Source organism: Chondrus crispus, genomic scaffold, assembly GCF_000350225.1.
Source record: "Chondrus crispus Stackhouse genomic scaffold, scaffold_305, whole genome shotgun sequence".
Taxonomy (NCBI): domain Eukaryota; phylum Rhodophyta; class Florideophyceae; order Gigartinales; family Gigartinaceae; genus Chondrus; species Chondrus crispus.
The window spans coordinates 48,216-69,797 of NW_005179190.1; the positions used below are offsets into that span (position 1 = coordinate 48,216).

At 49.9% G+C, this 21,582-nt stretch overlaps 4 protein-coding genes; 3 read left to right on the plus strand and 1 right to left on the minus strand.

The window, feature by feature from the left end:
* Positions 1-296: 296 nt before the first annotated feature.
* CHC_T00008285001 (Protein argonaute 1 (translation initiation factor eIF2C 1)) lies at positions 297-3,438 on the plus strand. XM_005717189.1 is given in 2 exon segments: positions 297-2,891; positions 2,892-3,438. The coding sequence occupies 1 exon segment, from the start codon at positions 297-299 to the stop codon at positions 2,889-2,891; it is 2,595 nt and encodes an 864-aa protein (XP_005717246.1). The 3' UTR covers positions 2,892-3,438.
* Positions 3,439-5,073: 1,635 nt separating this feature from the next.
* CHC_T00005646001 (hypothetical protein) lies at positions 5,074-6,738 on the plus strand. Its single transcript, XM_005717190.1, has one exon. It carries the CDS (start codon positions 5,074-5,076, stop codon positions 6,736-6,738), a length of 1,665 nt encoding a protein of 554 aa, XP_005717247.1.
* Positions 6,739-6,903: 165 nt separating this feature from the next.
* On the minus strand, positions 6,904-7,083 carry CHC_T00005647001 (hypothetical protein). Its single transcript, XM_005717191.1, has one exon. It carries the CDS (start codon positions 7,081-7,083, stop codon positions 6,904-6,906), a length of 180 nt encoding a protein of 59 aa, XP_005717248.1.
* Positions 7,084-10,276: 3,193 nt separating this feature from the next.
* CHC_T00005648001 (hypothetical protein) lies at positions 10,277-10,516 on the plus strand. Its single transcript, XM_005717192.1, has one exon. The coding sequence runs from the start codon at positions 10,277-10,279 to the stop codon at positions 10,514-10,516; it is 240 nt and encodes a 79-aa protein (XP_005717249.1).
* Positions 10,517-21,582: the final 11,066 nt, after the last annotated feature.

Below are 21,582 nucleotides of genomic sequence, written 5' to 3' on the forward strand. Positions count from 1 at the left end.
CCCAAGGGTACTGTACAATCCCACGTGTTCGATGCCAATTTGTATCCCCTTCACGACCCCTGCCTTCCACCCACAAACGCACTTCAAGCCTCGAAATCACGCTTCCTGTATATATATAACTTTTCCAAATTTCACCCCATGCGCCACGGCCATCTACAGTACCCTTGGCACCCTGTATATAGATATGCACATTGGGGCGACCCTTCGACCTTCGCCCCCCTCTTCCGTTCCCTCACCTACCACCGCCACTTAGTAACGCATCGCCACTTCATCCCCCCCTTGCTACTTCTCCAATCATGAGTACCGCTATCGTTAGACCCATGAAGCGCCCCGGCACGGGGCGCTTGGGCACCCCCGTCGAGCTCGACACTAACTTCTTCCCTGCCTCGCTCCCATCCGGCCTCGTCATTTCTCAGTATGCTGTCTCCATCTACCGCCAACCCAAGCAAGGATCCTCTTCCGCAGAGATGGAAAACGTCGCATCGACACAGCCCGTCGTTTGGAACAAGGCCATCTTCCGCGCCTTTCTCAGGCGCAACCAAAGAGCCCTCGGCCGCACCCTCGCCTACGACGGACGCTCCATCTGTTTTGCCTCAAAAGAGGTCAGCAGGGATTGCCTTGCCGTTAAGTTCCCTTTGACCGTCGACAGGGACGGCAACGAAGCCCGCCAGAAGCCAGGCGAAACCGCCAAAATCGAACAAGTTGCCGTCGAGATCAAGCACGCAAACTATCTCAAGTTCGACGACGTCCTCAGCGGTCGCGTTGGGGATTCTCTATTCAACCAGTATCTCACCGCGGTCGACGTTGTCATTAGCGCTTCACATATGACCTCCCACGTCCAAGTCGGCCGTTCATTTTACAACGCAAGCGGCGCAAAGCCCCTCGGACGCTACTCCGTCACCGCCAGCGCCTGGCGCGGTTTTTACCAGAGCGCCCGACTCTCGCCATCAGGCCTGCTCATCAACTTGGACGAGTCATACACGGCATTTTGGAATCGCGGCGGAGAGCCGCTCATCAACCTGGTCCGGGATGCTAACAATGGTAGAGACCTTAATCCTAAAGACCCCAGGGCAGTACGCAGTATCACTTCCACCCTCAAGGGCCTCAAGGTCAGGGCTGTGCACACTGGAATTACCTATCGCGTGTTTGGATTTTCGTCAAAGGGCGCTGGACAAATCACGTTTGAAGTCGACGGGGAGAGGAAGACTATCGCCGACTATTTTCATTCGGCCTACGGCATCAGGCTGAGGCATCCGAATCTGCCGTGCATTAAGACCCAACCTAAGAAGGAGACTTATCTCCCCATGGAGTTGCTTGAGGTCTCGGAAAAGCAGCGCCTCATGGGCAAGCTCTCAGAGGACCAGACGCGCAGCATCGTCAAGATTGCGAGCACTCGCCCATCGAACAGGCGCACTGCCGCCGTCAACACAATGAAGCAGCTCAACCATAGCAACGACCCGGTGTGCAAGGACTTTGGCATCCAGGTCAAGCCCAAAATGATCGGTGTTCGCGCTAGGGTATTGCAAACTCCATTTATACGCTATACAGACAAAGTTGTCAAGCCAGAGAGGGGCGCTTGGAAGGCCCCACGCGACCGCTGCCATCAACCGGGAAACCTATTTTCGTGGGCCGTGATTAACACCTCTGACCTAAGGGAGAGAGACCTTGCCCACTTTCTCAAAGAGCTCTGCACACGAGCGGCCTCGGCAGGAATAAACATCCCCAACCAGAAACCTAAGATCGTGCAGATGCGCCGCAACTCGCGCGTCGACTCGGAGATGAGGACTCTCAAGCACGACTTCGACACGATCGAGTCGCTCCGTGTTAAGGGAGCTCGTCTGCAGCTCATAGTTGTGATCTTTGATCGCCGAGACACAGATATGTATAATAGTGTTAAGCGAACGGGCGACATCGAGTTGGGGGTACCCTCACAAGTGCTCCTGAAGAAGAACCTCATTTCGGATCGCGGGCTTTCCATGTTCTGCGACAATGTCCTGCTGAAGATGAATGCTAAGATTGGCGGCGGCAATTTTAAGGCGCTCCGATATCAGGATAAGGGCAGCGTGAAGAGAAACCATATGACTGATCCCACTTTTATCAACTATCCTCATATCGTGCTCGGTGCGGATGTCACGCATCCTATGGCCGGCGATTCGAATCCGAGTGTCGCCGCCCTCGTGGGCAGTCGTGACAGCTACATGGGGCAGTTTTCGGGCGCAATTCGCAACCAAACCGGGCGGAAGGAAGTCATTACAGAGCTTGGAGATATGTTCAAGGAGGTCTACTCGCGCTGGTATGCAGGATTTGGAAAGCGATTCCCTGCAGCGGCGATCATCATGTTTCGAGATGGTGTGTCAGAGGGGCAATTTGAGGAAGTCATGCAAATAGAGGTTGCCGCCATACGCAACGCTTGCCTCCAGATATCATCTTCTTGGAAACCTAAGATTACTTACATCATTGTCACGAAGAGGCATCACGCTCGCTTTTTCCCACGATCCCAATCATCAGGTGATCGCTCAGGAAACATTGACCCCGGTACTGTCGTCGACACTGGCGTTGTGAGCAGCCAGTTTTACGATTTTTACCTTAACTCCCACGCAGGGATTATCGGCACCAACAAGCCCGCCAAATATACTGTGCTTGTCGATGAAAACAATACTCCGGTGGACGCTCTTCAGGGGTATATCTTCCGCCTTGCTCACTGTTTCCAACGCTGCAGTCGCTCGGTATCTATGGTGAACAGCGCATACTACGCCCATTTGCTCGCGTTCCGAGGCCGCGCGTATCACAAGGACAATTCGGATTCTGGATCTGTGTCATCATCGCATTCGATTGTCCCTTCTGCGCCGAAGTTTCATAGATATGTGGAGAACATTCTCTTCTTCCTTTAACTTTTGCATTCGAAAGACTTACGGGTGGGGACCACATATCTTCTCGAAAGTATACGAACGTTCAGCTTCAGTGCAGAAGTGAAATAGTGCATCAGGTGTAACTGACTAAGCGATCAAACAGTGATCAAAAAAGTCAAAACATGACGAGATAAGTGCAGCAGTGTCGGGAAGCTAGAGTCAAGGATCGGTGACCACGGGCCCCAGATCTGGACCTTCAATTATCTTTTCTGGTCTTCTTACATTGCACGAAATTTAAGAAAAGAAGAAATGCCCTCAACACGCAAATGAATTTCCATCCGGATAAGAACTACACTTACCTTCTGGCCCTTGCAAAACATCTGGTGGGGAAGAACAGCTGGATACCCTTGAGAAATTGTTCCTTTGATATGCTCTTTATGAATTACCACACATTGTAAAAACCCATGATGCAGCATAATCTGCTCAGACTTCTTGGGCTTTCATTGTACAGTACTCAAGACTTGCGAAAGTTGTACTGTAAATGCCGCGGACAAATACGTCAAGCACATGGTGATAAACCAATGGTCTACAGTAATTTGGGTTCGTAGATTTCCAGCAAAATAGTTACGGCACGTATCGCACAAAGCAAATCGCTCGTCATGTAGGCAGTAGTGATTTCTCTAGACTGGCAAACAAGAAACCGTGACGTGATTGAATTATCTCTCTCAGAGTTGCTACCTCTCTTGTCTGTGCGCTATCGTTGTCGAGATCTTGTCTAATGCTCTCCGATTGTGGAGAGCAGTAGTGACCTTGCTCAGCCACAGTCTCAAGGTATTTCGTTAAAACTGTACGGGGAAAAAAAGTCTCGTACACTACCCTTACCCTAGCTTAAGGGTACGCATTCACGTGGACAGCACTGCCAGCCACTGCCTCGGGATGAGTGTGAAGAGGAGTTCCGGTAAATTCACACACCCAATCCAATGCCTGCACACATAGCGTTGCACACGTGGCGATCCTTCAAGCTCACTTCCTCAACCATTTATTATCACCTTGTGTGTCGGGTTGTTCTCATCCTGCCATGAGCGCCTGGCGGAGACTCCGGTCAAGGGGCCGCGGGTTGATTCGATGATTCCCAGGCGATGGAAAGTAGAGAGGGGCATGGGAAAGGCGAGGTATATAAACGACGATCAGTACAAATATGACGGAGGAGCACGCAGATCCGGTACAAAGAGAGGTGGCTATCCAGGGTTATGGGTTCGTGAGAGGCGGGTGATACGAGTTGATCGTTTTTGAAAGGACACAGTACGAAATGGTTGGGGCAGCAGTTGCTTACGGTGTTTGGGGGAGAGTTTGAGTCAGGTTTGATGCAAATGGGAATGAGATGGAATGGGAAGAGTCCTTTGCCTTAATCACGGGTTGCGTTCGGCGTTTATCTCATCGAAAAGATCAAAAGTAATGCAATCATCAGGTTTGGCTTTCTCAAGTAGTTTCAGAAGATGATGATCGGGAAGTGCGCATGGTCAGACTACTTGGGGTACTATGCCAGACAGAAGTCTGTACTACAGCGATTCCAGGGATGCTGAACCATTCTTGGCATTTCTCCGGGAATAATGCATGGAAGAAATGGATGGAGCACTCTCCTCTCAAAATTAGCAACCATCGGGAAGCGGTACACCTGAGAGGAAAGATTCACGGCATTTTTCATTCCAGCTGTGAATGTTCTGATCTCAATATTCTTTCCGCGTGCTTTTAGCGATACCCTTTCGAATGAATGCATGATTTTCTGCTCCAGACTCCACCACGAGAAGTCTGGTCGCGAGCAATATGACACGTGATTGTATGAAGTGCTTGCATGTCAAAAGTGTATGGCTTCGAAATTTTTGGAGATGCCGTGAAATCGCATGAGAACTGCATTTTGAGTGAACAACACTTACGTTGACTCTTGACGAATGACACTTCCAGTGTTTTCATGCCTGTTTTTCCAGTTTTCAACTGCGAAGGAACATTCAGAACGACAAGTACAACATGATCAGGCAGCAGTTTTGCTTGCAAGCCGCGGAATCATTACTCATCGCCTTCATGGCTCTAGAAAGTGTTCGGGTATTTAAGGCAGCCAGGATCGGAAAAGACCGTTCTCGGTACACCACCAACCAAGCACCATCAAACCCCACAGTCGTCAGGAAGTACATTCAATTCAAAAATCACTACAAATATGTCCTCTCATATGACGGACGTCGATGACCTTGACTTTGAGGATAAGCTTGCGCTGTTTGAGAAAAAGTTTTGTAAGTCTTCTGATGATGGAGTACATTCGCGAAGCAAGGTGTCTCACGGAAACGACAATGACATTGAGCAAACCGGACTCACCCCGTCTGAGGTAGAGATGGAACTGCGTGGACTATTGAAGGAATTTATTTCATGCATTCCGACGTTGCAAAACATGGCAGTTTCTTCCGATGAGACTGACGACGTTGGCTTTAATGAGAAGTGGCTTCGCTCTGAAGTGAGCAGGGAAATCTTCAGAACGGAGATTCGTACAACCGTTTCCCAACTTCGCCGCTTCCAATCGGTTAGGCACGAGCAGATGGAGCACAAGTCCAGTGCTCAGAACTCCAATATGCGATCGTTGAAGCGCATGCTTGCAGAGCGGACGGAAGAACTTGAGGGGTTGCAAAAGAAGCACTCAGCGCTGGAAAAAGAACGCCGCGACTTGCTCGAGAACGTGGACCGTCTTACGTCTTCACTCTGCGCGTGCAAGGTCTTCCATGTTCCTTTGAAAGAAGAGGTGACAGAGCTTCGCGAAGAGAACAAAGCGAAACAGAAGACAATATCGGAAAACGAGGAAGCAATGAAGAGAAACGTTGCGGAACGAGCCCGTTTCCAGAGTACCATTGCACGTTACAGAGAAGAGTTGCAGTTAGCTAATCACCACGCCGAGACAGTTGAACTGGATGCGAAGCACGCGAAGGAAGAGTCCGCGTTGTTAAAGGAAAGGGCTAGAGAGGCCATGGCAAGCTCTTCTGCCGTGAGTGCCCGTATCAAGGAATTGCAGGACGTGCAAGATGCAATGCTCCACATCATGCAAGATTCGTCAAGCAAAACTGACAAGCAGAAACTTCGGAGAAATCTGGAGGATCTCAACGAAACGCGCTCTCGCCTTGTGGGAAAAATCGCTAACCTGCTAACTGGGAAACGCCGCGGTGGGACGAGGACTTCAGATCCGTCTTCGCCGCGAAGTGTAAACTCTCATGCAATTACCCCAAAGACGAAAAATGTCATTTCAACAACGGGGGCAGTTGGAGACGCTATCCATCAGTTTGCACCAGCTGCATCCAATTCGAACAGTTCGAATGAACATGCGGCGTCTCCGAGTCAAAGTGCCAGCAGCCGAAAGTTCTTTGAAAACCTACGCAAATTCGGGGGCGACCTCGTAAAAAAGAAGTCGAACCAGGGTCCGAACGAAACCTTCCCAAACGAGTCTCCGCGGCAGCAGCGCCAATTTGTGCTGGAGAATGTAGAGCGGTCACGAGTGGCCATTGAGAACGATGTCGCACTACGCGGAGTAATCGAAATGAAGGAGAATGAGATTCATAGAATGGAAAAGGAGCTGAACGACGCAAGGGAAAGAACGGCTGAACTGGAGATTTGCCTTCAGAAGGAACGACACAAACGCCGATTAGAAAACCGCTCCATCAACAATTCGGATGGGCAAAAGATGACTGTGGAAGCGTCTTCGGCCACCATCACACACCGCAAGTCGTTGTTTGACTGGCAGACTGGCAAGGCGAAGAATGGCCATCCCATTTCACGCGGGGAGGAAATAAAAGCGGCGACATCGTGGGAAGTGCGACCGAAGAAGATGGAACAAACAGGTGTTCGGAGGGCTTAGGTTCGGCGTTTAACGAGGGCTCGCCTGACGCATGACAGGAACGAGCAGAAAAGAAGTCGAGCTCAGATGGTTCCTTCCTCTTGTACAAGTGCTCCTGCTTTTGCTTGTTGCGTTTCGCCTGACAGAACGGGTGACTGCGTAGCGCAGAACAGGCACCATCTATAGTTAATAAAGGGACCCCCTTAGTGTGGGGTTAGCAACGATATTTGTTTCATTTTCTCTAGTTGGAATCCACAGTCCAGGGCGAGAGATTGATTTGGACAAAGCCCTTAGGGAGGCGCGGCTTCCAAATCGAGGTTCAACAAGATAGTAAACGAGAAGAAAAGTGCCAAGCGCCTTCAGCATTGCTACCTTATTTTCTCAAAGGATTTTCTTGCGGGGTTATTGAAATGGATGTAAACACGCTCTAAAACAGTCGCATGAGAAACGGATGGCCGAGAAGAAGGTTTTACGATGAAAGACAAGCACTTCGTAGGTAATGTGCTCCATCAGCGATTGGGTCGGGTCAAGTTGACTTTGAACCACCGGCGGTCGCCTTCATATATCCGATTCGTTTTTCGGCTGTCCAGCGAGTAAAAGAAGAGTGGTGACATGCCTGGCGAAATGAAGAAGTAGGAACAGTGGTATCGCCAGCAGTATCAATAAGATTGATGGGCGCTACCAAAATGAATTTGAAAGAGTCCGTTGTCGATACCTCTCCTCGGGAAAAGTACATGCGTACATCAACAATTGGTGGTGGGGGTATCTCATAAAGCAGTGAAGCCAGCGTCACGGAATTTGCCACGAATCGGTCTGCGGCCTTTTTCTTTTCAACTTTGTATGGCTGAGAGTCAACCATGAGTGATGCTTTCGGGGAATTGTTGCCGCGTTGTCGTGGAAATGCAGTCCCATGAGTCAGAATGGTAAGGAATGCCCATTAAACGGACAGGAAAGGTGGAAGAGGCGACCATAGATTCGGGGAGGATAGAGAATGTGTGACATTGGAGTTCTTTCGAACAAGATTTTGCGCACAGATGAGGCTCTCTCTCTCTCTCTCTCTCTCTCTCTCTCTCTCTCTCTCTCTCTCTCTCCCTGTCAAGCCTGCTCAGGTATTCCGCGTCTCTGATCATCCCGAAAGCTTCTCAAAACAAATATGAAAGCGTTGCATCCATTACAGCGTAGCAGAGCCGATCCCAAACGCAAGGCCAGGATCCTTCTTCGGCGCAGGCCATCACAGTACCTGCTTCATGGAAGCTGCAAGGCAGAAATGAACATACGGAGGCAACGCCAGCTGCCAGCGATCATGCAACGGCCCCCCCTCGCGGACGGCCCATCTCGTGAAGTCGATTATTTCCAATTCCAAAAATCGCTCACATGGGAACGGCGCATCCTGATACAGTACAATATCATGATCCTTTTTACGGTCAGTCCGTACGCACGACAACCCAACATTACTGTATGGTAGAGCTAAAAAGTTAATGCACTTGTACTTCCCAGTTTTAAGCCAGCTCCTTCCTGAAACCATAAATCCACCCTGCGGAGAATTATCACTAGTAAGTCCATGTTGGAAGAATTTCTGAAAGCGCCATTTCAAAATCCTCAACAAAGAGCAAAAAGAAAAGCAGCCGCTATTGGGAGTTGCCTTGCAAGAGATTCACCGGCGCCCGGGGCCACGACATCTGCTGACGTGGGTAAACAAATGAAAGCAATGCCCAATGGTCTCGCAAAGTACGGCGATCATGTCGTGGACAACGGTCGTGTAGCATTGCTGCAAATGTTACTCTTCTAGCGTGCAACCGTGTTGGTGACAAAGCACACAACAGTTTTAGTAAGGTTTTGTTCATGACTGCATGTATCTTCTACAGGGCGTAAAATCATCTAGTAAACAACCTAAATACCCCAGTCACACCGCTCTCGAACAAGGTCAACAATCCTCCAAATATAGAATTCGCATTTGGAACCCGGACGTTTAGTGTTGCGAGCTTCCCATCTGGAGAAGGAAATCTCTTTTCCTTGAACATGAATGCAGAGGCTTGGTTTCGAGAATAAAAAATCACGGCAGTCCTAGATTGAAGGCCGCTTTTTTATTGCGCAGAGCAATCACAGAATGTCCCTTGAGATATAGTGCATGCCTGGCATGGTTTGAAATACTACCCTCTTACTCGTCGCTGCCCGTGGTAAGCAGTACAATACATTCTGCAGCCAGTGGTATAATCAGTGTCGTCTGACCGCAACTACTGACCGTAGAAAGTAACCTCAATTAACAATAGGGCACCTGCAAAATGCTAGGACTCCCCTTTTTCTTGCAAACGACGTTGAGCGTCTGGCACATTTGTACCCTTAGGTACACAGATGCATTTTTCCCTTTCCGCTCTGGGAAAGAAAACATATTCAGCGATAAAAGTAAAGCATCTAGAGAATCACTTCTCATGGTTAACCCAATGAGCCTAAGTATGTTGCAATATGCAGGTCCATCTGATCCAAGTTCAGCTTTAGCCATGCGGAAAGAGGACCACACGCATTCTCGCAATATGCGATGCTGGAAAGCTACAAAATCTCATCGACGCTCCCGAACTGCGCATCGGTCCTAGTCTCTTGTGTACAATTATCATTGTCCTGAGTGACAGGAGGTTTTCTCCAAGAACAGGCAAACACTAATCTCCTGAGGTGCAGTTTAAACTTTAAACTTTAAAGCCGCCTGGCCAACTTCGTTGCCTTGCGCTGGTGTTCGCTACGTAATCTTCCACCAATCTTCTCTAAGCCTGTGTTTCGACTTGTGGAATACTCACAGCTTTCTGTAAGGTTATGTATACGCTACAATGCAATGTGATTGGAAACTCGAACACTTGCACCCAACCAATATCTTGGGCACAAGTCCGCCATAGAACCACCACGTGCCCCGTTGCCATCATTTGAACGATTTCCTGATCCCTTTTCTTGAAAATGATCTTCCTAAAATTGCAATTCCACACTTGCTTGAGAGTGCCTCATAAGGATGGATGGATATACAGTAACCGGTTTTAGTTTTGCCGCTTTTTCCTCATTGCTGTCGTTTTGAGTAGGTCCCTTATTGAGAGAGTATTCCATATTACCGAGTCTTTCCACTCTGAATGTATCATTCGTCATGCGCTGGTTGTCCAGCTCCCATGTATGAGGAATCATGCGCATGGTTGTGGGCCTTAAAGGACTGTAATTTGACAATTCCATCTCGTAACTCATCCAAAGCGACACTCCCACAGCTCACTTCATCATCTCGAAACAGCCCTGTGACCATGAACTGATAGAGCATGCCCAAAGTCTTCACTGCGTGATGCACTCTGCTGAAAACGAAACTCTATTTATTTCCCTCAGTACAACCTGTGGAGCCCGAAGCTTCCATGGGCTGCACTGAGGAACAAAGAAGGGCAACGGATGAATCAAAGCCCTATCCATTCGTTCTTCATTCAGGCGCGCCATGTCTATTGAAGGGTCTAGCGGGCCATCACCGCGGAAGAATGATAACAGAAATTCCTTACCATTCCTGTTGCATGGAAAATGTCCCGGTTGTAAACACGAACTCATGTATCATCTCAGAGACTACGACGCTCCGCAAGATCGAAAACGGATAAATTCGGGGAAAAACTGCAACGTCTGTGTCAACGGAACGCTCGAAATGCACTGCGTAATGTGCGAAAAAGTGTGTGTGTACTGTCCTCATTGCTCCGGATACGCCGAGAAGTCCGCAGGAGACAGCTCAAGGAACGGATCGAAGGGAAAACCGAGGCGCAAACCGAGTACTAGAACATCGTCTACGCGATGATGCCAGTTACGGCTTTACTTCAATCACAGGCCATGTCGTGCCTCATCGAATACCGTCACATCTTGCTCGCCGAAGAATCTAAAACGCTCCAGCATCTAATTGAACAATACGTGTCACTCCGGGCAGTTTAACGACACCTGATGCTTCCATCTCCCGAGAGACGCGAGACCAGTTTGGGTTTCAACAATTATTGGTAACGAGTCTATTTCAGGGAGCCCCTACGCCATGAACACAGACCGTACCAAATATACCAATGGAATTGCAAACAGGGAATGACGATGGTTTAGAACGCATTGTAGTTACTTTACATCCGTCATCTCTGACTGTTTTCTGACCGTTGCGATACTGACAATAAAGAAGCCGCCCATACGTCGAGTGTTAGTAGCTAGATGACATATGGCCACAGATGAGCCCAATCGATCTCACTATTCACTGTTAACTTAACTCGTTTTTCTGCATCGCAGTGAGGTTGGCAGTTCTTTCCCAATCGTTTTAAGAACGCCGGCGAAGAGGTGCTTATGAGCATTTCGATACAATCTATGCATTGTAAAACTCCGATATGCATTTTGCGGTAAATTGTTTTCTTCTGCTTTCGATGTAGTTCAGTATTGTTATCCCGAGGCCAGGCAAAGCTTCCTTGCCTGGAGAGTCTCGACGACAAGAAACCTCAGATGAGGTCAATTGACCCATGCGACTACTTGTCATTTTATTTTTCCCAACCTGTGTCTACTCGAAAGGAAGAGGAAAGATACCCTCGAGTCCAACCAAAAAACAAAAAAAAAAAAAAAAAAAAAAAAAACACTCCGGTGTTTCGTAAAGATGCATACTGGTGCGAAACGCACATCGTTTTCACGCGTTTTTAGAGAGAGAGTGTGGAAAACAAGAATGTTTGAACAACCTTGAGCCGGTATATATTGATATCTTCGAAGTCAAAACACGCTCTTCAAATTCAACTTGTTCAGTGACATTCATCGAAGTATTCTTCTTTCAGTGTATTTCAAACTGCCTTTCCATGGTTTTGTCCGATTGGAAGGCACACACGTTCAAGAAACGGTGTCCGAAGTGAACGTGTAGATTATCAATTTGTTTTTGTGCTGTGCTGCAAGAAGCGATAGCTCAGATTCTCTGGTCTTGGGACTTGTCTCTCTCCTGAGGGGAGTCCCAGCCTCCGTCGTCCGACGGCGTCGTCGGTGAGCCGTTGGCGTTGTCCTACGTGTACTACGTGTATGCTTCTGGCCCTGATTGCTTCTGGCCCTTAGATGTCGACTCCTTTGTCCATGTGATGCAAAGATCAGACCGATACCACCGACCCACGACGGTGGGAGAGGCGACCGCGGCTTTATATTGTTGTGAAGAGTACTTGCCCTATGCCAGAGCCCTATCTGGGGTGCTACCTTATCCTGCTGACATCCCGTGATTGGTTTAAGCTCAGGTAGTCCGAGCTTCGTTTTGGGTTCTGGGTGGAACTACACTCCCCCGGACGCAAGGTCTGCTTGTGCGGGATGCCGTTGTATTTGGATGCTGTGCCTGTGTTTTTGTACAACATGGTCAAAATATAGTGAATATGTCGTCTTGTTACGTAACAACACGACAGATTCACCATATTCACGAGTACTCGTTATTGGGATTTGCGACACTTTGCTTTGGCCCGTTTGCACTTTTTCGCGCAGGAAATGGCATCGTACATCGATAACTGTGCGTCTGCGCGTGGTTCCGGTGTTATTTGTCATTTTTCCTAACGCCGTGTTGTCAATGCGCAGTACGGGCTGCCTGGGGGATGCATGTTTCTCGTATCATATTTGTCAGCCAGAGAGTGAGCGTAGCAGTTTCGGCAGCCGCAAAACACGTGGGATAGCTCCCTTCTGCCCTAGTTTGGGAGAGGGGGGAGGTTTCGTGGAGGGAGCATGCCACGTGGACGTGCGGCTCGCTATTTAACCAGGTACGGACTAACTCGCGAAAAGGTAGTTCCTCACTGGCCGGTTATGCGCAGTCGCTCCGTGTTGCATATACAGAGGCGACCGGTAACGAGTTAGATGCCAGCGGGCGAATAAACAACCGAGCCGTCGTTGATTAGACGCGAAAGAGACGGGGGCGAGCCTGCCCCAGTTTACTGGTGAGGACAGGTTTCAGGTCTTAACTGCTCAAGAGACCCCTAAAACACCTGTCCCAGTACAGTACCTGCCGCCTAATGCGTGCAGCGTAATGTACACAATTAAAATGCTAGTGCCAGAAATATTAACTACGGCGCGGATGCTGCCACTATACGTGTGTGCTGCCGAACATGGTTAATAGCTACTAAATACAGCACGGACCACACGGGTGACGCTGTACACGCGTAACACTCGAACACTACCGCACGGACGACACGTGTGCAAACCGTACACTTACGCCACGCCACGACCCATCGGTACACGCGTGCGCTCCCTACACGCGGGCACGCCCGCCCACATGGACAGCGTGGCGGTAGCCACATTTATGACCTCTGCGCGTGTCGGTCTTTATACTACAATATATTCAGGTTCACAGGTGCTTTTTGAGACGATGGGTTCTTGTCGTGCGAGCTATTGTAGCGGGAATGTGATGGGCAGCGTGACCGTTCCGGCGACTGACTCGTGCGTTGACTAGTCGTTGGCATAATCTGCGTCGGAATGGGCATAGATGGAGATGCCGCTGTGTGTGCCTTTTCGAATGAGGATGCTCTCCATGCGTGTCGTGTGAAGTTTATGCGTGAGACTGTGTAGCAGTGTCCAATGTCGTTAGTTTGGTCCCTTCAGCGCTCGTGCAAGTTTCTTTGCTGCGAACTCTATATCAGACCTGGTGCTTTCTGCAGTGTACCCCATTTCTCTGACCGCTCTGCCATAAATGTCTGTGATGTCTTCCCTTGTATTCTCCTCGCTTGTGGGGGCCCAACTTGACCCCTCCAAGATATTGTATGCGTTCGGGGATTCATTCATTCAGTCTGAAAGAGCAATGAAATAGCACTTTTAATTTGTTGGAGCTTGAAGATGTGGATCCTTTTGTTTCCCGTACTATATGGACCAGTTCAAGAATTGTCAGAGCTTCGTAGTGGCTTGCATTGGTACTTGGCGTGTAGCATGTGATATAGTGCGTCTATGATCGTGCAGTTGGTGGCTGTGGGTAAAAATCCATCCATGCTTATCCCTATGATACTTAGGTCGTCCCTGTGCTGTAGTCTCCAGAGAAAGGTGTCCGAACGTAGTTGCTTGTATCCATGATTTTGAAGTTGTTATGGAGCCCTGTTATAGATATGTTCGCGGCTGCTGGCGGGGATTTAATGTTCCCTTTCAGTTGTCCGTGCGTTCTGTTGTGCTTGTTGGTTCCATCGAACCGATGTCGTTACCATTCAAATACCTTTTTGGGCGCTGGTATTTTTCGTGTAGGTAAACTCCCATGACGTCGAAGTGTTCGAAGTACATGTTCATCGAGGCGGCGAGGGCGAATGGTGTTCGGATTGTTGTCCGATCCGCCATTTATGTGGCTGTTTTTGTCCGGATCGTAGTGCACCTTTGGCCTCATGAGGTCCCCTCTGATGGAGCGGCGTGCTTCGCGTATGGGGTTTGATGATGACGTACTGTGTTTGTATCGGTACGTCATCGTCATGGGCAGGATGTGTTTTTGTGGGTTGTGATGCGTTGGATGACCAGTCCATTGCTTTCATGCGGTCGAGTTAGTCAATTTCTTCTTCGTTTGCTTTGCGCCATTCTGTTTCATCTGCGAATTTGTGGCGCATTTACTCTTTTTGGGTGGTGCTGGGGTTTGGGTGATTTTTTGGGGATGTGTCTTGCCTTTGGCTTTCAGTTCTGCTTTCTTTCCGCGTGGTATGCGGCCGTGGTGTTGGTGCAGGGTTCGCATTTTTTTTTTCGCATGGCTTGAAATTGACTGCCCTTATTTTGTTGTAGCGTCGTGATTACATTTCCCGGACGCATAAATGTGTGTCGTCTAGTCCATGCATGTATCGAACTTTTGTTCGCCTTTTTCTGGAGCTTGGGCAGGTGTGGTTTGAATATGGGTATAAATCCCAGTTGCTCGAATGTGAATGTTGATTTAATTCGTGGCTCTATGTTGTATCATTGGGCGTGTGGTATGCCGTAGATGCTGTGGTGGTACGTTAGGTTATATTTGAAGACAGCGTCGTCCAATGAGTCTTGCCAGTGGACAGCATGGGGACGACTGTGTGAAATGGTGGTTCGGACCTTTTCCATCAGTGTCCGGTTGACGCGTTCATCGAGTACATTTACCTACGGTTTTTGCGGCGTCCTGGCTCTGTACGTGAAGCCCCGTTGTCGTAATCGGTTTTGTACTTGTATCGCTAGGTGCTTCTTGGGGTTGTCAGAGACGAGCAGGTGGGGTGCTGTAGTGCAATGCGCCTGGCTGGCTGTGGCCGAGGTCCGATGACAAAACACAACCAAAATAAAGAAAGCAAGCGAACAGCCGACAGCGCAGCGCTACCAAGCGCTCGGAGCTCCCTTTCCCTTCAACCGGGTTTGCGGCCTGCAGTAGTTCCGATCTCAAAGTAGGTGGGCGGAAGGAAGAAGCCCCTTCCGGGATGATGGTGTGGTAGAGTCTTTTGAAGGCTGGATTCTAGACGAGTGCGGGGGTGTCTAGGTAACCCTGGCCCGATGGGACGTAAATCCAATACTCGTAGAGCGCCTTCTATACCTTATGCTCACGACAAGGTCTTCGTCAGGGGTGTCGCAACAAGCTCCGATGGACGAAAAAACAGTAGCAACGCTTCACCCGCGTGTTGCCAGATGTAAAAACACCTACACCGGTCCGCCCGCAACCAGAATCTGATGGAACAAACGATATCTTGCTCAAGCAAAAAGATTTTCCGCGGGGGCGTCGCATTGAGTCTCGACGGGAAAAAGTTTCAGTAGCAGCGCTTTACCTTTGTGCTGCCCAATGGGAAAAAGCACCAACACCAGATCAGTCACAACTACAGTCCGATGGAACCAACACAATGAAAACACTGATGATGTACCAGCACCAAAGCCTAATGGCTTATGTCAACACAATGCGGATCTCAATCCAACACAAGGTGGTACCAACGTAAAGGATAGGATAGGATAGGGAAATTAGGGATAGGGAAATAAAGGAAACGGAAATAGAAAGGGGGCCCCGAGCGCTGAAGGATATCATTGTCTAAAGTAGAAGGGAGCGCCTTGGTAAAGACGGACTTCAACCAAGACCACGTTCAACTCCCACAACTCGGGTTGCATTTATTGACTTTTCGGTCGAGGGGCTTAGATATATATCGCCCCACTGGAGGCACTACTGTAGCTCGTGGCGCGAGATCCTAAATCTAATCTCCTATCAGCGAATTAGTGGTAACTAAATTAAGGAAAACGTCCATCTTCGGTGACATGCTACCAATAAAATACCACTCGGTGGTAACCTTCCGGGTACAATATGCATTGATTGTGATTCCGCACAAGATGACAAACTAGATGCAAATTAATTTTTTTGAATCCAATCCAATTGTCATCCTTGTAGTATAACCGCCGACAACTATATATTAGATTTAGAATTAGATCTACCGCTGTAAGGTACGGGCCTTACAGCGTGCGCGAGCGCATACCTTACAGTGCGCGTGCACTAACACGTGTACCACACGTGTTCTGTCAGCCCCGACGGCTGACAGAGTTACAGTGCGGGCCGGCCCGCAAAATCCACAGTAGCTAACCACAGTACAGTCCGCATTGTACTGTAAACCACTAGATTAACTTGTACAATAAATATAGGGAGAGACCGCCGGCGGAGGGTTCTAAGGTAGGCAACCCTCCACCGACGTTCTACCCTCCAGCTTATTCTAACCGCCGCTCCGCCGGACCACGACAGTTAGAAGCCACTTCGCGGGTAGTGGACGCGCGCGACAGGTCGGCGAGCTCGGATTCGCCTCCGCCCGTCGGTACTAGATCGTCAACCGGTACTGCTCCGGGCGTCGAGGCGTCGATCCGCGCGCCCATGCGCGCGTCCACCTCCGACACCGCTCTACCATACGCTACCGGCCCGTGCTTGGTGGCGTTGGTTGATTCAAGACCCTCGGTACCGTCGACCCGGGTTCTTCCATCGAACAGCCGCGAACACCGCTCCTTCGCGTGGGGGTGTTTATGCGACAATCCTCTCAGAGGTGCCAATACGATTGACATTCTCGTGTCAAAATTGTAATGGATTCAATGCTCACTGAAAATGCAATACTGTAGTAATAGAAAGTGTAGTACAATGCGCCTGTCACGCAGAGACCAAGGTCCGGCGGTCCTCCACAAACAACAACAACAAAAACAACAACTGCCCACGGCACAGCGCTACGGAGTGTTCGAAGCTCCCTGCCCTCTTCAAGCGGGTTTGCGGCCCGCAGTGGCTCGGATCCCTGATAGGGGGCAAAGAGAAAGGCCCAGCCCGGGATCGGTAAATGGTGGTAGAGTCTTGCAAAGGCAACTGCTCGACGAGTTCGGAGGGGTGTCTAGGTAAACCTGGTCCGATGGGTCGTAAATCCAATGCTCGTGGAGCGCCTTGATACCTTATACCCATGATAAGGTCTTCAACGGGGAGGTCGCAACGTAGCCCGTCGGGAAAGAATTAAACGTAGCAGCGCTACACCGTCGTACTGCCCGATGGCAAAGTACCAACACCGGATCGGTCGCAACCAGATTCCGATGGAACCAACTCTGAGAAAAGCACCACTGGAGCACCAACACAGATGCCCGATGGCTAATGACGTCACGTTGTGGATCGCAATCCTACAAGGGGGGACCAACTCAAGATTAAAAGAAATTAGGATAGGGAAATAAAGGAAAATTGATAAGGAAAAAGGGGACCCCCGAGTGCAAAGGATACCGTAGGCTAGAGTAGAAGGGAATGTTTTATAAAAGACGGACTTCGACCAAGGCGATATCAAACTCTGGCAACTCGGGTTACCTTTACTGACTTGGTGGTCAGCCGGCTAAGGCATATATCGCCCCGCCGGAGCCACTACAGTAGCTCGCGGCGCTACATCCTAGATCTAATCTGATGTCAGCAAAATTAATGCTAACTAATTAACTAAATAAAATAAAAAATTAAAACTGTGCAATTATTCACACGCGTGTCCCCCAACCCGGACTCTTTGTCATATCCAATTATTTTCCTTTCTTTCCACCCCCCTGTAGAGCCCCATATTGCACTACATATCCCCCCTATGAGCGCCCTTGCGCAGTGCACCTCTCTGCAGAATCCCCTAAGTCATTCATCTCTTTTCGACCGACGGTCACAGCCGAAGCAAGGGCAACACGAACTCAACCTTTCTTTTTCCTGCCGGGGTGCTTATTGATTAGCGGTATCACCCTATGCCCTTTGAATTATAGAAAGAAACCATTTTCATATCCCTTCCCTTTATTTCATTTCCCCTGACCACGAAGTACATTCCTGATACCCCCTCTGTTCATGCAGCCAACACTGGGAGTTCCCGCGACAATCTCCTACCAAACTTCCTTCGAATCGGGAGTGCCCCACGCTGTCGCCCTCTCAGCCAGCAATCCATTGACCTCTGTGTTGTAATTGAGCGGTCCAATTGCGCTCAGCAAGGGAAAACCGTCATAAACATCCACCCTGAACTTCAGCGTGACGGTAAAAGTGAAGATTGTCCCTTGGTGCGAAGAACAAGAAATCGGTCGCGTTCCCTCCTCGCTTCCCGTTTCCCCAATAGTTTTTCTCGAGCAGACCTCAGTTTGTGACGCCAAGAGTCCTTCAAGCTCATGGATTCCCCATGAAGTGTCCAATCTGTGGCATTCCAATTTTTCCTGTACCGGTGGTACCGCAACACTCAGCATGGTGGCTTCCTTTTTCCGATTATCTGGACAAAGAAGTCCCTGCGCCTATCTCTCTTCTAACCCTTGACTCGACATGGAGGCTCGTCTTTCCGTTCCCCTTTTCTTGTGTCGCAGTCTCTCCCTCGTCCGTCCTCCAACCTCCAAACACATTTGCTGGAAATCGTTGTTGCAACCGTCTCCTGTTAAAAGAAAGGTGAACACTCTCAGCGCTGTCCCTACGTTCCTAGCATAGCCACACTCCACCACGTGTTTGTCGCAAGAATGGTGCACTTGAACGCACAATTCTCATGACCAATGTTTTCCCTAACGCTTCGTCTTGAGCGGTTCCAGTTGTCAGTGTCCCCGGGGACGAGATCTCTATCAATTGTTCCACGGCGGCCTCCTGTGGTTACACCACCTTCCCCAAATAAAAAAATCCCCTGATAGTTTCATGCCTTCAGGTCTTTCCCTTGCGTGGGCCTCCACGAACTCCACACAGAATGGTCTCTCCGCCGTTGCCACTCTACGCTCTGCGCCCTCTCACGCTTCACCAAGTCGTCATGCGATGTTCTTTCAGCCCCCCTCCGCTCTGATCAGACAAGAAATGTCCATCCACATCACGGATCATATTGAACGTATGCGAAGCGTCGATCGTGATCTTGCCAACAGTTACCTTGTCGAAAGTTTCTTGGACCAGCCTTTCGTTAGCGGTCTCAAGTGTGGCGGCTGGCGCGGTAGGTTCAAGTCGGTTGTCATTTTGAGGAACGATCGCGCTGCATAGGGAACAGCATCTTCAATCACCACCTCGACCGCACTAAAAACCCAAAATGCGCTTGCAAACGTTGCCACCTGTGTCTACTTCGTCGCGAAAATTCGACTTCCGATCGAGCATGTCAGCGGCGTTTCGCTGCGGAGTCAAAGACGGTTTCGGCCCTTCGGCCATCTTTCTACGCCGTATGGCCAGTTCATGTCTCGCGAAGGATCCCTTCATCATATCCCTCGGGTCCGGTACGTCTGTAGATTGCGGCCCCATCGCCTCTCGTACTGCGGCATTTTTCTTGACCCCATGAGTCTTCGTCGGTGTTTTCTGCAAGCCGGAACTACTTCATGCGCTTTCCCAGTGCATGAGCGGCATACTACCGACCACCGCCTCCCGCCTCCTTCGTCTCCAAATTCCTCCCCTTACAGTTCCAACCTTTTTCTTCCTCTTCCTCGCAGTGTACGCGTCCCGAAATCCTCCTCTTCATGTAACCCGGCATGCTCATTCTCGAGTTCCCCCTCTGATTACCATTGTCGTCCCTTCGATCCCGGTGTCACACACCTCTGTCTTCCTTCTACATCCTCTTACTTGTAGTGTAAGTCTCCACTTTCCTCCTTTTTTCACTGGTGCGTTCCCCCCAGTTTTTTTACCTCCCGACGGGTTACAAATATAGGGTGCTGTTAGCCTCCGGTCCGTCCCTCATTTCCCATTAATCTTCGCGAACTCGCTTCGATCCCTCATCAAGGAAACACTGACTCCCCCGGAGTCTCAGAAGCGGCCCGCTTTTTTTCGGACAATATCGCCTCAGGTGGTCTGCACGCATGCACTTGAATCATGATCACAGTGGTCTTTTCCTTGGGGTGTTTCCTCGAACCCCCCTTGGCCTGCTCTCGCAGAGCGGAGTGATCGTTGGTCAAACAGGAATGTAGCTGGTCCTCTCGCCCATGCCGGAAACATTTAGTATGTCAAACATTGATGTCCCCTGAAAAAATACATGAAAGATTCTCGCCACTCTCACTTCTCATAAATCGTCCCACCTCTTGATATTCACCCCACTCCTTGTGCTATATCGCCAAGTGTCCACTAGTGTACATACTGTACTCGAACACTCGATGGTGTATGACAAGGACCGCATTGGTTAATTCCCAATTCGAAAGGTAATTACCTTATCGCCCGGTAAGTTGGGCAGCGCAATTCGCGTCCGTGTCCGTACTGTACTCGAATCATACCGTCTAATGTATGATGCCGGCGTACCTCGCTGGCGCCCAAGTGCAGGACCGTTACTGCCTGACGTATAGTCGTACCGTTACAGTCTGGCACTGTAAGAACGGGGACTACTGTAGTTGATATAATAAAGTAGGGAAGGGGAAGGACTCGAGTGGGTCATCGATCAACGCGGTGACATCATCTCGAGGGCCGACCCCTTTGTCCCTTGGTTTGGTCTTTCGCCTGACTACGTTTTCGTCTTCCCTTTTTGTACATCGAGTACAACGAAAAGTACTCCACCGCAGGGGTAACGCACGACGAGCGCTCCGCATAGCGCCCGGATTCGTCCTCCGTGACGGCGTTGCCTCCGCACGGCGTCGAGTTACCACGTCGAGGACGTCGATCTGCCTTTCGTGGCATCGTTGTGTCGAACCCACACCGTTCTACCAAAACCTCTACCAACCAGCTACCGAACTCCCTTCTCTCTTGCTTTGTGGTTCTTACTACACGTGTGCACGGCATTCGTCGAGTCTTGCACGCCTCGAACTACAGTACGACGTGTCGCAGCTCCCGCTACCCGAAGCCGGTCGAGCGCGGCACGTTCTACTACACTCTTTTGTTGGGCCCGTTTTGTCTTGCCCGTCGGTACTTGCGGTTCGAGCATCTCCTCGACAGTACAGTAACACAAACTGAGACAAAACGAACAAGGAGAGTAAAAGAAATGATACTAATCGGAAAATGAAGGAGGGGCGGTCGTCGTCTGCTGTAGCAACTGTAGTGCAATGTGCCTGGCAGGCCGCGAACGCAGTCCGACGGTCAAACAAAAAGAAGAAAAACAACAACAGCAACAACCACTGCCGATGGCACGCGCTACGGAGCGTTCGAGACTCCCTTTCCCCTTGTGTGGGCTTGCGACCCACGGTAGCTCAACTCCGACGGGGGGGTTAAGGAAAGATGCCCGGCCCGGGAGGATAATGGTGGTAGAGACTTTTGAAGACTTGAGCGCTCGACGAGTGCGGATTGGGATTGTCTACGAGGATGTAACCGCGGTTCGCTGGGTTGTAAGGCCAATGCTCGACGAGCGTCTTCAGCACCTTGTGTGTAATTCAAGGTCTTCGACGGGGCCTTGTTCAGCACTACCCGACGGGATTGTAACCGTGTAGCAACGCTATTACCGACGTGTTGCCCGATGGCTAAAAACACCCTCACCAGCGCGATCGCGATCGCGGTAGGCGGTACCAACTCTGTCTTATACAGCAAGACCTTCGACGGAGGCGTCGTTACAACAGCCT